Source organism: Haliotis asinina, chromosome 1, assembly GCF_037392515.1.
Source record: "Haliotis asinina isolate JCU_RB_2024 chromosome 1, JCU_Hal_asi_v2, whole genome shotgun sequence".
NCBI classification, from domain to species: Eukaryota; Metazoa; Mollusca; class Gastropoda; order Lepetellida; family Haliotidae; genus Haliotis; species Haliotis asinina.
Window position 1 is genome coordinate 67,692,606 of NC_090280.1, and position 17,687 is coordinate 67,710,292.

The 17,687-nt window shown below is 40.2% G+C and overlaps 1 protein-coding gene across 1 annotated transcript in view; it reads left to right on the forward strand.

Annotated features, from left to right (window-relative positions):
* The window catches only part of LOC137282202 (Na(+)/citrate cotransporter-like), a 111,425-nt gene that overhangs the window by 37,465 nt on the left and 56,273 nt on the right, over positions 1 to 17,687 (forward strand). Inside the window, exons 2-5 of the mRNA XM_067813936.1 lie at positions 2,058 to 2,207; positions 5,795 to 5,910; positions 6,162 to 6,289; positions 7,657 to 7,777. Of these exons, the coding sequence (XP_067670037.1) occupies positions 2,058 to 2,207; positions 5,795 to 5,910; positions 6,162 to 6,289; positions 7,657 to 7,777 (515 nt within the window). The remainder of the gene's footprint in view (positions 1 to 2,057; positions 2,208 to 5,794; positions 5,911 to 6,161; positions 6,290 to 7,656; positions 7,778 to 17,687) is intronic.

A 17,687-nucleotide genomic window follows, 5' to 3' on the forward strand; every position in this document is an offset into this window, starting at 1 on the left:
TTCTTCCATTCTGCCATATGCACACCAGAAGATTGACATACGGTAATTATATTTAGTAGACATATTCACGAAGAGCAGTTTGTCGTTGCGGGGGATATTGATGACTTTGTCTTCTTGTTATGGATGATAACGCCAGTCAATTGATGACGATGTCCGAGAAAGAGTTGTTAATAATGTTGTTTTGATCAATAATATCTGATCTTAATCCCATTGACCATGCTTAGGGCATTTTTGGAAGTCGTGTTTACGGTCTCTCTGTTCACCCCCAGACTCTGCATGACGTTATAGAAAGTATGCTAGAAAACTCCACGATAGCAACTTTAACAGCACATTTGGTCAATGCAAAGACGTATAGGAGTTTGCATTCGTGCTCTTGATGGTCATACGCGTCACTAAAAACTGCTTCACAGTGCAAAATTGACTTGAACTTTTTTGTTAACATTTTGGTCCATCAACGCACCACATTTAGCACTACTGTTTCACGGGTACATGCTTTAGGTGATTTGTAAGTCTATCATTGCTCAATACCGTTTCATTTCATTTTGCTAATTGTGTGTACATATGTTTCACTTTCCTATTGCATCATGCCATGATTTCCAGTTTCAATAAATGAACATGTAAAGAGACTTAACATTTGTATTGCTTAATTTTTTGTGAGGAGTATATTAAAACATTGTACATATGCGGTTTATCGAATGCTTGGTAAAGCCATATTTACTTCTAGAGCACACACGATTCTTGGATTTATGTAGATTTCACAAGAGAAGCCAACGTACCTGCTCGGCCTGACGATGTCTTTGAGATCAGCTTCATATGAAGCTCAGTTGGATAACACTTTTGGATATCAACAGTAGAGCTGGACAGTAAAACGGTGCTGTAACTGATCGTGATGATGATGCAAATTATCATGCAGCTGAATAGACTTAATGAAAACAATCTAGGTCGGAGCTTGCCCTTCATCTGAAAAAACCCAACTCAATAAACAACTTAAAGATCCTATAACGATGGTGAGAATACATGAGGAGGGTATATTGGCCTCAGTGTTTTGTTGTAAACATGATTCAAGTGTTCATGAATTTGAGTAATGTAAGTATGTTCGGTATAAAATGGAGGAATTCATATCCATATCCATTGTAAGACAGTTGTATTCAAGGCCAGCATTCAAAATGAGCAGACGACATGCAATACGTGACACCGCCGGCCTTGTGCGACACGAAGTGTGAGATCGCAAGTGGTAGACATATTCGGCATTCAAACTCGTTTCTGTCAACCTCTTATATGGTCGAGCGTGACACTGACCTGTTGGAATTATGATGTTCAACAACCACCTCTAGAAAAGTCACGATCAATGAGGATTTCTGTTCAAAATAAAGATCCTACATGTGATGATTTTCCATTTTGAAAACAACATTGATATCATTGTTCCAATACGTGTAAAACTGTTTAAGGAAGGTATGTGTGTATCCTCAGCATGAGTTAGTATATCCATTGATGTTATTTGTTATATATATGATGAGGGACAGCTACTTTGGAGCGGATAAACATGAGTTATATTAATTGTATAAAACTTGAAACGAAGAAAAGACAAAAAGACTTTGTGTACCTATCGGCCAGGTGGAAAGATCCTGCCATGGTCGAAATTATGACTACGCGGGGCTTTTAGAAAGTGGTCCAAGCAGCCTTTGGTACAAGTGAGATTACACTAATTTAGGTCATAGAGTGTTGGACGAAATCAATGAGACTTTTAATACTCACTAGACTTCCCGTTATCTTTACGTTACTACTGCCTTTACAGAACGTCCAAACACTGACCCTCTCCGGCTATGTGTATAATTGTAATTAATAAATACAAATAGTTTCATCGTCATTGGAGGAACACCGCTGTCTGAGATGTTTGCAAGTGACTATTCAGAGGTTTAACTATATGATGGTTTGTTTTATCTTACTTCTCTTTGTCATACGTTGTTGAAATAGAACGGTGAAGACATAGATAATACGAAAACACACTACACATTAGGTTGTATTTGGAAAATTTACAACGTTTGCTTTTATTTCAGGTATCCCGATGTGGTTACTGTCTGTTAGTGATAGCCTTCTTTTGGGTCACAGAGATAATCCCTCTTGCTGTCACTTCCCTTCTTCCAATTGTTCTCTTTCCTGTGTTTGGCATCATGTCTGCAAAAGATACTTGCATGAGCTATGCCAAGGTGAGTCACACTATCCGTATGGAGAGTCAATTTTCAACGCCAAATTTATGACACCATCATTCTGTGAATTAAGAAATCAGATCTGAATGATTTCGTAACATTTTGCATCTCCAAGTATGGCATGATTTTTGTGGAGATCTTCAACGCATGTGCAATGTCATACACCAAAGTTGCTGAAATCAAGTACTATATGTCACACTCTCTCCTTTCAACTGGGACCCGTGAGGGTGCCGGGTTATGATAGGCCTTCAGCAACCCATGTTTGCCATGAAAGGCGACCATGTTTGTCGTAAGAGGCGACTAATGGGATCGGGTGGTAAGGCTTGCTGACACATGTCATCGGTTCCCAATTGAGCAGATCGATGATCATGTTGTTGGTCACCGGATTGTCAGGTCCACACTCGATTATTTACAGACCGCCACCATATAGCTGGAATATTGCTGAGTGCGGCGTAAGGCTAAACTCACTCACTCACCCTTTCAACTGGGATTAGAGTTCGGTAACACAATTGTCAGTGGCTACACGGAAGCAAAATGTTTGCATGAGAAATAATTATTCGACAACGTTTATTCTTATGCCTTTTAAGCCAAAATATTCTAAGGCCATCTAGAATTATTCTTGGCTCGGAAATCTCTGCGAGATATATGTCTATAATTAGTGTTGTGTGTGGTTATCGTATGTACTGTGAATGACTAAACTGGCATTCAAGTTGACTGGAGCTAGCATGTTGCCAGTGTGACCTGGTATTCGGAACACTTGTATAGAATTATCTTAGAAGTGACTAAATGACGTGAGAAAGATACCGTTGTTGGTAAATATGGAAACGAAATCATTTTGGTTAAAAAAGATGTAAGGGTTGGTTACTGTTATTTTAATTAATCATTCAAGCTCTGTAAAATCTGTTGGTAGCATTCGTTTGTATATGTTATCTTTAAAGTATAAGAGGGTTCCTTCCTCACCAGGTAAATGGAATCTCTTTGTGTCTCCTAGATATAGTGTCTTCCATTATCACTGTGACACCTTGCAGACTGGTGTGTGCATCACCCCACACCCGCACGTAAATTGAGCAAATGCGATCCTGGTGGTTTTTAACCCACCGGAGTTTGATTCCTTTCACGATCTCAATATCGCTCTGCGGTGGTTCACCGAGGTAAACTTGGATGACCAGCGTGGAATTCTCCGGTAGCCCCTCCAGGGTGGCGGCCACACGTTGAATTCAGTAACCAGCTGCAATACCGCGTTGAATTCAGTAACCAGCTGCAATACCGCGTTGAATTCAGTAACCAGCTGCAATACCGCGTTCTCCCCGGGTTTACACGACAGCAAGTGGGCTGCTATACTCGAGACTGGTGTGATGATTACACTGCGTCTGTGTGATGGGACGTAAGCCACGAGCAGGATTCCGTTGTTTACGACTTTGTTTAGGTAGTGGTCTTTGGTTTCCGTGAAAACGTATGGGGAGATTAGAGTTATGTTGAGAAGCCAGTTGATTTGAGATGGTAACATCATCCACCTACTGTCGTCAGTGAGTATTAGATAGTATGGTTTGCTTTGTTCAAAGTTTGTTATCCTGTCAAAGTCTTTTAAATCAAACAAGTTACCACCGAACAATGGGTATATTCTCCATTCATCCGGGTCATTGCAAACTATATTGTATCGTGTGTTGCTGGCAGATCCTGATGTATCTTAAAAGTATTACCAGATCCACTGATGACGGGAACTTCAACGCGTGTGTAAATGTTGTTTATAAGCTTAAAAGCGTACATTTACCATCTATTCCTGTGTCATCGAACCCTCTAGTATCACCTAGATCTGATAAACTTGTATTAATGCATCTTTTAATTCGCATTCCTGGTCCTCGATTACTAGCCATTATTGTATATGTAGTGTTACACTTAGGTATCCTATATTTATGGTATTATTTTTAGTATCTGAAACTGATATTTTTAATTCAGAAATATTTTGAAAACTTCGTTTTTGAGAGAACACACGCTGTAGTAACCATCGGTTATTACTGCTAGACACATATTAGATGATCCTGCGCACTAAACGCATTTGTGACAAGAGAGGCGGTACAACGAATTGGGCGAGTACACGTGGCTGCTACAGGTAGCTTGACGATTATGCACGTGCAATAAATGCTAACCGTGACATGAAATCAACACCGCTACTGATTAACACCTGTGTCGCTACTGTGTAATACCAGTCTCGCTACTGTTTTACACCTGTCTCAAGACCCGTGAAGGTCCCGGGGTAGAATAGGCCTTCAGCAACCCATGCTTGCCATAAAAGGCGACTCAACTTGTCGTAAGAGGCGACTAACGGGATCGGGTGGTCAGGCTTACTGACTTGGTTGACACATGTCATCGGTTCCCAATTGCGCAGATCGATGCTCATGTTGTTGACCACTGGATTGTCTGGTCCAGACTCGATTATTTACAGACCGCCGCCATATGGCTGTAATATTGCTGAGTGCGGCGTAAAACTAAACTCACTCACTCACTCACACCTGTCTCAATACTGTTAAACAGATTTCAGTTGTAGTAAAAAATGTCCAAGTTAGGAAAACATGGGCAAATAGTTCATTCTCTGGCAAGGGAGATAGCATACAATGTTATCATGTATATGGACAAAAATTGTGCAACCAAAGCTGATTCTCTTTTACAAAGTAGCCTTGCTACTGGACTCTCAACGGACGGCAACTTTAAAGCGCATTAAGGCAGAAGGTGGTAGGAGTGCGAGTGGACCTACATTTATCAGTCCCACCAAGTTGCGCAAACACAAAAACTGGAAGTTACAAACTTGATGATTTCGACCGGTGTGCAGTCCGTCAATTTATACAAAGTTTATATGGCGTAAAAAAACAACTACCCACTCTGGATACGATGTATGATATGGCAAAGTGCCAGTTGAACTACAAGGGTTCTAAGGAAAGTTTTCGAAAAAGTCTCAAAGACATGGGGGTTTAGGTGGCGAAAAACGCAGTCAAACCGTAAACTTTTAATGGAACGTAAAGACATTGTTTCCAAGCGTTTGCAATACTTGCGTGCAATAAAGAAACACAGAGAAGAAAATCGGACACTCATCTTTATCGATGAAACATGGTTGCATGTACACCACATTGTCCCAAAGTGTTGGCAACTTGAGGGTGAAGTCGTAATAAATGGGGTTCAACCTCTGTCTGGCACCGGACCTCGGCTTATTGTGGTTCATGCAGGGGGTGAAAACGGTTTTGTTCCAAATGCTTTGCTTGTTCTTGATTCCAAACTCAAATCAGCAGACTATCATGACGAGATGAACTTTGATAATTTTTCCAAATGGCTCCAGGAAAAGTTGATCCCAAAGCTTCCACTGTACTCTGTCATCCTTATGGATAAGGCAGCATATCATATCATCCATTTTAATCTTATTGATCCTACTATATTGCCATTTGCGATGTGTTTCCAATTCGTTTGTTATCATTGAGCAACTGCCAAGAGAATCTAATATCTCTTACAATTTTGGTCATTACAATATTATTCTGAGTGTCCCCTAATTTGCCGAAGAGTATATTTCATTCTTCATTTTTGCATTTTGTGCTGCTTAGGATACGCTCATGTTGTTCATGGGAAGTCTCATGGTAGCAGTGGCCGTAGAGCGGTGGAATCTGCATAGACGTATAGCACTGAGAACGTTATCGCTCGTCGGACCTCAGCCTAAATGGTGAGTCCTGACAATGTACCTAAACTAACACGATTTTTTATGTATAATTAATCATATGAAATCAAAACGTTTGCACACAAGCACGAAATATAAAAATGCATATGACTTCACGACATTTCCGACATCTGAGACATCAACAAATATCCATCCTTGATTATAGAACAAACAACACTAGCATTCTTATTATAAAGAATTTTTCGAAAATATTATTCCGATTTGCCAACTTTTGTTTTGTATGCTTTATATAAAAGGTTGCTGTTTGGGATCATGTTGCCATGCTGGTTTCTGTCAATGTGGATGAGCAACACCGCCACGGCCGCCATGATGATGCCAATAGTTAATGCTATTCTGGACCAAATCAAACTCACCCGACATCAACGTGAGTCCATCCCTTATTACGTCTCTCATTTTTTGTCTTGCTGTTTTATTTTTTCCAACGGTCTGGAAACTGAAAACAAAGTATAACAAAATTTATCTAAACATGTTGCTCCCTTACGACTGGAGATATATTGTTTTAATTCCACATGTAGTTGACACGTTTATTAGGATGTGATGTTCAGGCGCGATGGCAATAGATCTGTATAGCGTGAGGCATCACTAGGGACAAGCCTCAGCACTAGAGAAACATGAAGGTCGTAGTAGATTCATAAGTAGCCATTACTTTTGTCAATGCCATCATAATCGTAGTTCCCCGCACCTAAACAATAACCACAATCATTGTTTTTCTCACTAGAGCCACGTATTATTATCCAGTAATAACCGGCATCCCTGTTTTATGTTTAAAAAGAAATAGATTACTATCATAAGTTTGGATTGCTATGTTCTGTCACATTTGAATTTAATTTAATACATTGGGCAATTGAGATGGCTGGTGACTGTAGCCCATATGAGGGTTGAAGCTGCGGCAAGACTTTCCATCCCAGAAGGCATGTAACACCTTGCTACTAAAATTATCATGATCACTGATAGTCCTTGCATAGTCCTTGGTATGGTGATTTACATTTAAATATACGCCCATTTCACTCACTCGAAGGATTTTACACCCGCTCACAGGTGGGCTCGATCCCGGCACCTCCAAGCTCGCAGGATTACTAGCCATGGATCTTTAAACAGCTCGCCCAGCTCCCCCAATTGTTCCACACTTCATCATTGTTGAACTTCACTTTTCACTATTTCATGGCTTCAAGACGGTGGCATGTACATATTTGTTCCTGGAGTGAGTGAGTGAGTTTAGTTTTACGCCACACTCAGCAATATTCCAGCTATATGGCGGCGGTCTGTAAATAAACGAGTCTGGACCAGACAATCCAGTGATCAACAACATGAGCATCGATCTGCGCAATTGGGAACCGATGACATGTGTCAACCAAGTCAGTAAGCCTGACCACCCGATACCGTTAGTCGCCCCTTACGACAAGCATAGTCGCCTTTTATGGCAAGCATGGGTTGCTGAAGGCCTATTCAACCCCGGGACCTTCACGGGTCATTTGTTCCTGGACAAGACTAACTTGTGATTGACACTATCAGCAGCATCGCAAGTTGTTGTCTGTCTCTCGCCCGGAAATCAACAATAAAGTGTTTTCTTGAACTTCCTGTAACATTTTATCCATAGGAGTATGAATGAAGAATGTTTGTTTACACGTACTTGCTTATTCTGTCATATTTGCCTTTAATATACCTGATATTTTCACTCAGTAGTGTCACAAAGGTACTGTGTATGGAATGATGCATTAACATTCTCCACAGATGACACAGACGAGACGTCCATTGCCATGGAAAACCGAGATTCTGCACACGAAAAGGTGGAGCTGGATTCCAGCTTAAAGTCCTCAACTGTGGCCATTGATGGAGGAAACAAGCTGACAGTGTAAGGCTCGCTTTGATCATACCGCGCGAACTACATTTAGGTTTCCACACGTAAGTTCTTCTCCCTATCAAGTTTACGCACAATTACAGAAGGCATAACTGTCAACATAAGTATATTTCTGATATAGGCTGTCAGAAATATATTAATATCCCGTACCCCTGGTTTTCCTTATCCATCTATTAGGCAGATATCATGTAGTTTGAGTACTGGTCATTGTGACAAGATTCTTTACTCACTCTTTCACTTGCCTTGGTGAAATTAATAATGCCATTCCATATTGTTTTAATGACATCAGTATTATTTCATAATAAGCCCTGTTGAATCGTTTAAAATTCAAAACTTATGTCATTGATCAAGACTGATAGGTAGTGGTGACATTTGGTTTTATCACATTGCACATATATAGGGGAATTAATCTAGCACCATCAAAATACGAAAAGACTTCATAATGTGGTATATACCGTGAAACCCAACTTTCAGTTTATTCAAATTCTAAGATATTTTACTCCGATTAACACACAATAAAACTAAACAAAAGGAGCAACTGAAATTGAAATATATTATATCGTGACAACCGTGTTGCCTAGGCAGCTGGGTACAAGCAGTTCTTCCTATTTGTCGATCGAGTTATTCGGACACACGAGCCTGCATTTTTGCTAGATTGAGACCTATCAAAATAATGTTTAAGATGAACATCGTGTATATCAAACAAGTCATATCGCTGATGGTTTGTTTGTTGATATCTATACCTTGGACAGGATAGCTAATCCCCCGCCTCAGTTTTATATTACTCACCCTAATCGAAGACTTTGCAATTGTTAAATTAAACGCCACAGTAGAAGTAGTGGGTACGTAATAATGAAAACATATGTCTATCATACTGTGTGCACCCAAGAAACAGTGCGGATAAGTGAAGTCAACGATTATGACCTCCTAGGGTGTACGTGGCGTATCCTCGTGGACAGGAGACCCTGTAGGAACACTCTATTGCTAAGTAGCCTTCGTCGCCATTGGCCGTGACCCTGCATGAATGAAAGATAGACGCGTCAAAACATTGTCCCTCCAAATCGATCAACTTCACTAATGTTACACTGTGCGTGACGTTCCCCATCATGCACCACGCCCGTACCCTTCGATCGACAAAATGAAATACGATGCGTGACTTGTCAGTGAAAACACACCTGTTTCACTGTCTCTGGTTGCATCAGACACGTGTAGCAGAAAGCTCCTCTGTATGGTGATCTAACTCAGGTTATCAGGGTGCGCGATCCTGGTGATCTGTGCTAACATTACCTAACACAACCTCTGAATAACTGTCTACTAGTAAAAGAGGTTGTAACCTGTTGCAGGAAATGACGTAACCTGATTTTGGACCACCCGCAACGGTGTCCGATTGTTGCACTATTGTCTGATGACGGCAGCCATTGCTAATTCAGCTGCAACAATGGATTGTTCGGCATTTAGCCCGCCAAAAGACGCGCTCATATTACTGATTGGTCGGTTAACACCCTTATGACAGACCTATCATAAGGGCACCCACGAAGAGCCACCTCCTCGTGGTGGGTGCTGGGTAACGCTAAGTGCTCTTCTCCCGTGTGGACCCGGGACAGAATGTGTCCACAGCACCCCATTGCTTGTCGTAAGAGGCGACTAAATTGGGCAACCTGTTTGCCGTGGGTTGCGTCCCGTGTCGGTGGAGGACGGGATCCTGGTGGTTGAGGGCAGTTGGGCTTTTAACTGCGATCCATTTGCCCAACACACCACTTTGGCCCTTACTTCACCTAGACGGGTGGTTGAATTGGCCCGATTCAACCAATCGGCTGGTCATGCCAAGCCCTGTGCATGGACTATGTATGTGTCATTGCACAAATTTGATTTTGAATTGTTGTGAATTTTAGTCTTGGCACTACTTGTGATCTGTAACTTTTTCGATTGTGAATTATCCAAATTATGATTATATGAACTTTGCCTAGAGTCTTGTGCCAGAAGGCGATGGCTCATGGGCCAATCTGGTAGACTAATTATTTATAATTCTTCTACTGGAGTATATCATCCGGATATCCTTGGTGCTGCAAGCTGGAGGCCCGCTTGCTTTAGCATTGTCCTTGTGATACTCCGTGGTGGGTGGGGAGCTCGGATGATGAACCATATGACACCAACCATGGCTTATGACGTACCCCCCAAAAAAAACAAAACGTCCACTTGAAATTGATCCTGTTGATACCGACCACAGACCGTCTCTATCGATTGAGTATTGGCCACGTTTTCTTGTTATTGAGACTCCCGACAAGACACCATTAAAGCTGAACCCTTTCGCAGTATCGAAGGGTATTCAAGGTATTGCTGGGGACGTTAAGAACATTAGACGCTTACGTTCGGGTGCGCTGTTAATTGAATGCGGAAAAAGGCAGCAATCAACCAACTTGATGAATATTAAATCTTTTGTGGGCATTCCGGTCACGGTCTCTCCGCATAAAACCTTGAACACAAGTAAAGGTATCGTGAGAGATTGGGATCGATTGTTTGATGATATGTCGGACCTTGATATAGGATCTGAAATGAAGGATCAAGGTGTACTCTACGTCAAGCGCTTTTCAACCCGGAGAAACAACGAAACCATCAAAACCAATACATATCTGTTTACTTTTTCCTCTCCAAATGCACCCAGATCAGTGAAGGCAGGCTACTGTAATATTCAGGTTGATACGTACATCCCCAACCCGCTCAGGTGTTTTAAATGCCAGAAATATGGACATGGTGTATCTACCTGCACATTGTCTGTTGTGTGTGCTCACTGTGGTGAGAAGACACACACAACAGAAGATTGTGACAGTGACTTTAAAAAATGCACCAACTGCTCAGGCGACCATTCTTCTTCTTCGAAACAGTGTCCAATCTGGAGAGAGCAAATGGAAATAAACAGAATAAAGTATACCCAAAACATCTCTTTTTCAGAAGCAAAAAAACTGGTGAAGGGATCTGACCTTACAGAAAGCTATGCTACAGTCGCAAAACCACCATCTGAGTCCAGATCTATAATAACAAAATCATCTACAGGCTGCCAAACTACCTTGACTTGGGTCAATTGCGATTCTCCACAGCTTTTATCCCCTACTATGTCATCACAGACTGAGGAATCACTTCCCAGTACTTTAAAGTCTTCTTCTCATAACAGATCATCATCTCAGTCAAACTCAAAGTCTCAGTCGACAGCTGATAGTCAGCAAACGGTAAAATGTAAACCGAAGCCAAAGGCTGATGCTTCAAAACAACAAAGTGGCAGAGCTCCCAAAGGGTCACAGAACAAAATTCAGTTGTTCAATAAATATGGGTCTTTTGAAGACATGGACGTTTCTGAAAACGTCCATTCTAGGGCACATAGCTTGTCGCCCTCCAAAAGAGTGCGGGGTAGATCCCCAATAAATCCCCCCCACAAGATAGTTTTTTCCAATAATATTGTACAGTGGAACTGCAGAGGACTGAGGATTGAATAACAAAACGTTATTCAAAGCCCTGTTTCACTTAATACTAATATGCATGCTGTTGCTGTGAGAATTACTTTACATGTAGCGTTTACGCTATGCTCTCTTTATATTTCACCGTCTTTGACGTTTGCTAAAGCTGATCTTCAGGCTCTATATGACCAACTCCCGAAGCCCTGTATTATAATGGGAGATTTAAATGGGCACAACCCACTCTGGGGTAGTGTAAATACAAACACTAAAGGTAAACTGTTGGAGGACTTTTGTTCTGACAATGATTTATGTATTTATAATGATGGCTCAAGCACATATTTACACCCTGGTACAGGGACCTATTCTGCTCTTGACTTGTCATTGACAAATTCAGAACTACTAAATGAATTCGGATGGTCGGTCCACGATGACCTCTGTGGAAGTGACCATTTTCCTACTGTATTAAAAGCTGTAACTCCATCTGATGTTCCTCCATCATCAAGACGAAATTTTAAAAAGGCTAACTGGGCTTTATATGAAACACTGTGTGCTGAAAAACTTAAACCTGAACGTTTTATTGACGTTCCCGATGCTATTAAATGTTTTTCTAATGAACTGAATTCCATAGCTGATGAGTGTATACCAAATTCCTCTGTAGTTCCACACATAAGAAAACCATGGTTCAACGATGAGTGCAAACAAGCTAGGAAGGCAAGGAATAAGGCAGAACATTATTTCCGTCGCAATTTTAAATGCTAAAGCACGGCGTACTTTTGAACAGAACAAACACCAATCTTGGCAAAATTATGTATCCAAAATAAATTCTCGGACACCCATGTCCAAGGTATGGAACATGGTCCAGAAAATTAAAGGTAAAGGTACTAAATCTACTGTCCATCATCTTAAACATGGAGATCAGTTACTTACTGAGAAATCTGATATCGCAAATAAACTGGGTGAAACCCTTGCTAAACACTCTTCCTCTTCTAACTATTTACCTAAATTCCAGCAGTATCAAAAACAACAAGAAAAGAAAACTATTCATTTCAACTCAGATAATGGGGAAGATTATAATGAAACTTTTTCTATTCATGAACTCCATACTGCTCTTGATCAAGCTCATGACACTGCTACGGGAGCTGATAACATACATTATCAACTCCTGAAGCATTTACCAGAATCCTGCCTAGAAACTGATATTTGGACATCGGGTAACTTTCCTCCTTCATGGCGTGACGCCATAGTAGTACCAATACCTAAACCGGGACGTGATCATACGGATCCATCCAATTATCGTCCGATTTCATTAACTAGCTGTGTTTGCAAGACCATGGAACGCATGATAAATAATCGACTTGTTTGGTACTTGGAAACAAATAACCTTATCACAGATATACAATGTGGTTTCCGTAAAAACAGAAGTACTGTCGATCATTTAGTGCGTTTAGAATCATTTGTGAAAAACGCGCTGATTAATAAACAACATGCTGTGTCTATCTGTTTTGATCTGGAGAAGGCATATGACACAACCTGGAAATACGGCATTCTGAGAGACTTACATGATTTCGGTTTGCGAGGTCGTTTGCCTGAATTCATAGGCAAATTTTTAAATAACAGACAATTTCAAGTCGCGTGGGTTCTACCCTGTCTGATCATTACAATCAGGATCAGGGTGTTCCACAAGGCAGTATTTTGTCTTTCACTCTTTTTAGCATCAAGATCAACAGTATATCTAAAGTTTTAAACGATTCAATTGATGGATCGTTATTTGTGGATGATTTTAATATTTCTTGTCGTGGTAAAAATATGCATACCGTTGAACGGCAATTGCAGTTGTGTTTAAACAAGATTAATAAATGGTGTCTTGAAAACGGCTTTAAATTTTCTTAATCGAAAACTAACTGCATACATTTTTGTCGAAAATACAAACCACATAAAGACCCTGAACTATCTCTAGATGGGACGGCCATTAAAGTTGTGAAGGAAGCCAAGTTCTTGGGTCTTATCTTTGATTCACATTTAACGTTTTTACCACATATTAAGTCACTTAAAACTAAATGCCTGAAAGCACTTGACTTGTTGAAAGTGGTTTCAAATTCTAAATGGGGAGGGGATCAAGCTACCCTTCTCCATCTACATCGATCTCTCGTGCGTTCAAAACTTGACTATGGCTCCATTGTCTATGGTGGAGCCTGCAAAAGCAACTTAAAACTATTAGATTCAGTCCATCATCAAGGTCTAAGACTTTGTCTTGGCTCCTTTAGAACTTCACCTGTTGACAGCCTGTATGTCGAGGCCGATGAACCATCTCTTGAGCAGCGACGTATAAAATTAGCTTTACAGTATGTAACAAAACTATATTCAAATGAGTCAAACCCGGCATATAACTGTGTTTTCAATCCTCTGTATGAGGATTTATACAATAAAAAATCTTCTCTTGTTCCGCCTCTTGGATTAAGAATAAAAACACTTATTTCTGCTGTCAGCATTGAGCTGGAAAAAATAGCTCCTTCCCGTCTTCTTTCTTCTCCTCCTTGGCAGTTGGTTAGGCCACAAGTTGACCTAACATTAACGACTTTTAAAAAATCAGAAACGAATGACTTACAGTATAAACAAGAATATAATCAACTGAAACATAAATATAGCAATTATAAATCCTTATTTACAGATGGGTTCAAGGACGGTGGCGCTGTGGCTTGTGCCACTGTCATTGGATCCAGAACAATATCTTCTCGATTACCAGATAACAGTTCTATTTTTACAGCTGAAGCTAACGCCATACTAACAGCTCTTAAATATATTCAAAGACATCCTAAACGTAAACAATATATAATCTATTCAGACTCTCTTTCTTGCCTTCAGGCTATTAAAAATATATGTTGTAAACATCCACTTTTACTTGACATTATTGAATTGTATAATAATCTTGCCACTGGCCAATACAACATCGTCTTTTGTTGGTTACCCAGCCACGTAGGTATTTCCGGTAACGCAATGGCCGATCTTGCTGCCAAGGCAGCACTCAACAAATCTGTGACACCACTTCTTATTCCATACTCCGATTATAAAGCTAGCATTAGAACTTACATCCGTGATCTGATGCAGAAGAAGTGGGACACCCAAGTAGGTATAAATAAATTACATGAAATAAAACCGTATATTGGTTACACTTACTTGGGTTGTCAGTCCAGATTTGAAGAAGTTATTTTAAGACGATGTCGTATTGGCCATACTAGATATACTCATGTGCACCTTTTGAAAGGTGAGGATCCTCCGTTTTGTATCCCTTGTGATGAGAGAACCACGGTCAAGCATATCCTGCTTGACTGTGTTGAATTCTCCATCACAAGGGATAAGTATTTTACAGTTAAAACAATGAAGGATCTTTTTACTAGCGTTAATTAATATTTAATTATTGGTTTTTTAAAAGAGATTGATTTTTTGGTGGAATTTTGAATGTTATGTTGTGTAAATAGATGTATTTTAATTATTGGAAGTTTGGATTAGTTACTTGAATTGTTGGTGGCTGTACCCTCGAAGGGGGTTGAAGTATTGTAAAATTATTGTCCTCCTGAGAGGGTACGTAAGTCCAAAAGCATTCACAGTAAATTTAAACTTTCCACTGTTCTTAATCGTAGTGTATGTGTATTTTTAATTTTTGGCTAGATGTGACTAAATTGCTGACAGCTGAGGGGATGTTGTAAATCCAACTAGGGTCCATGCAGGCAGCAAAGGTACTGTAAGTCCCCATGGCCCCTAGTATGGTGATCTACCTTCAGTTGTTGGCAATCTGTAGCCTGATTTTATGTTGTATTGTCCGAATAGTGATATTAGTTTTAACATTCCACACTAGTTTTAATCCCAAATGTGATATTCTAGTTGTTTTACTGTCCGTCGATGACAGGTTTTTATAGTATCCATATATTTCATTTCAGTATTTAACGTTCTCGTCACGATATGGCTGAGATATTGCCGATGTGACGTTAAATATTAACTCACTCACTCACCTATCATAAGACTCAATGCTGTCCACCCCTACTGAGCTAATGAGCTGACCCAGAGTCACTACAGACTGTAGTAACACACACTTATATCTCCGTGTCCCTTCTCCTTTTTCTGACCCATCACTACCAGAATCAATTCAGTTTTGATTACCTGGTGATGAACATGAAAACATAAATTACACTCTTAGTACAGATAGGGTAGTTGACTTGGTACATAGATAAGCACCAGGAGAACATGCAAACGCATTTTACAATACGTTTGGAAGCCTTGAATTGAAATTTATCCGGATTACACAGCTGCTTTACATTTTGGGTACTCATGAGCTGGACTAGTTTCAAAACTGATGACTTTTTTCCAATAATAAAGCTTAGGGTACAATTTCAATAAATCTTAATAAACAGGGCATATAAAAAAATGGAATCCATCCTCTGTGTAACTGGAGCAGGAGAGACATGTTCAATTAATTTTGTCTGTCTTAGATAACGATTTGTCAGTCGCGATATGATTAAACTTGCAATTTTGGTGCAATTTCCTGTGTAGATCTGAACTCAGCACATACATGGGTTGTCTTTCAAAGCTTCCAAAGGCGTTGATATCGTATTGGCAGTTAAGAAATGATGATGTTCTTCACGAGATCACAAGTGAATACTCTGGTTTACAAGAGATTGTGAACCCCGTGAGTCGGGAGATCCTTCCTCAAAGGGTTCACACCCTCATGTAAACCCACGTACTCGTGGTTTCTCCTACACATATTCCACGGACCCATTGCCTTTATATCTCTACCACAGTCGACCAATACTGTTGTGACTCACAGTGGAAAGGACAGCAACCAACCACAGAGTTTGACCAGATACTGAAAAGGCCTACAGCCTCACTCCTTTCACCAAATGTCAATAGACGTCTCAATTACACCTGCGATTTCACACAGGTACCTGTACAGTGAACGGCAGTGAAAAAGCATCAGTGCATGAATATTATAATCCGATAGAACGACTAGAACATACAAATCATTGCCATTAAGTGGCAGATGTATTTCCATACCGACACTTTTTAAAAAAAATGTGTTATTTGTAAACAGAATTATCGGTCGATGAAGAAGGTAGTCATAACATTTCAACGACCTGATGTGTTTCCGTACTGTTAAGAATGTTGATTAAACATTCAGTTGTATATATTTCACCCAAGAACGAAGATTTTGCAACTTTTAACGAAAAGTGTTATCAACAGTTTGTCCCTTCATTAATGACGCCGATTATACATGTTCTCCTTTGATGTAGCATTGCATGTGGCTGTGACGGGTACAACTGGTACCATGGCCAAGAGCTGATACAGTTTCTTGGCGTTGCAAACACACGTGTTTATGATCTAGCTGAAATCATACATCTGACTCAGCTTCATGTATACATTTGATTTGCCCTGACGGTGGACTAGGCAACTCTGACACTGCTTATTAGTCAGAGACGTTCTTGTACTATTCCAGAAAATTTCATGTGTATTTACACTTCAGATGAGACCTTCATTTTGTACATGTCCAAAAAACCTTTCTTTACTTCTTAACGGAATTTTGAAATCACACATACATGTAGTCATACATCAAAGAAACGTCGTTTCATGCCACGTTATATAGGTCTCCAGACGTCTAACACGCTGAATTGATCGAATCGTATAGCCACTTCACAGGGTTAATTTAATTGTTTTGGTGCATGACAGAGTTCCTGTGAAAGCAGCTTTCCTTTTTATCCCCCCGGCATGTATTGTAAAGTCGACGCCCCGTCTGACCGTCCGTCCGTCCGTAATAATTTTGTTTCCGGAGCATAACACAGAAACCGTTCAATATTTTTAGACCAAACTTGATATATATAATAATCTCAACCTATAGCTGTGTCTTTTGCTGTTGACAGACTTTTGGCATTTTTTTTTGTTTGTTTTTTTCCATGGAACATTTTGGTGTTAGTCTAATGGTGGGGCGGGCTTCATTTCCGGAGCAGAACCCCAAACAGTTCAATGTTTATCTTCAAAACGTGGTAGATATGTGTGGCAGTCCCAAAAGTGGTGCCTTTTGGAACTTACAGGTTTTTGTGATTTATTTTTTTCTCGGTTTCCCTGGAAAGGTTTCGGACTTCGTCTCAAAATGGAGGGATGGACTTCGTCTCCGCAGCACAACTCAAAAACTTCTAAATGTCTTTAGGCAAAATTTGGCAGATATGTAGGGGAGACCCTAAAGTTGTGTCTTTTGCTGTCTAAAAATGGAGGGATGGACTTAGTCTCCGCAGCACAACTCAAAAACTTATAAATATCTTTAGGCAAAATTTGGCAGATACGTAGGGGAGACCCTAAAGTGGTGTCTTTTGCTATTTACAGACTTTGTGATTTATGATTTTCTTTGTTTCCATGGAAACGTTTTTGACTTCGTCTCAAAATGGAGGGATGGGCTTCGTTTCCTGAGCAGA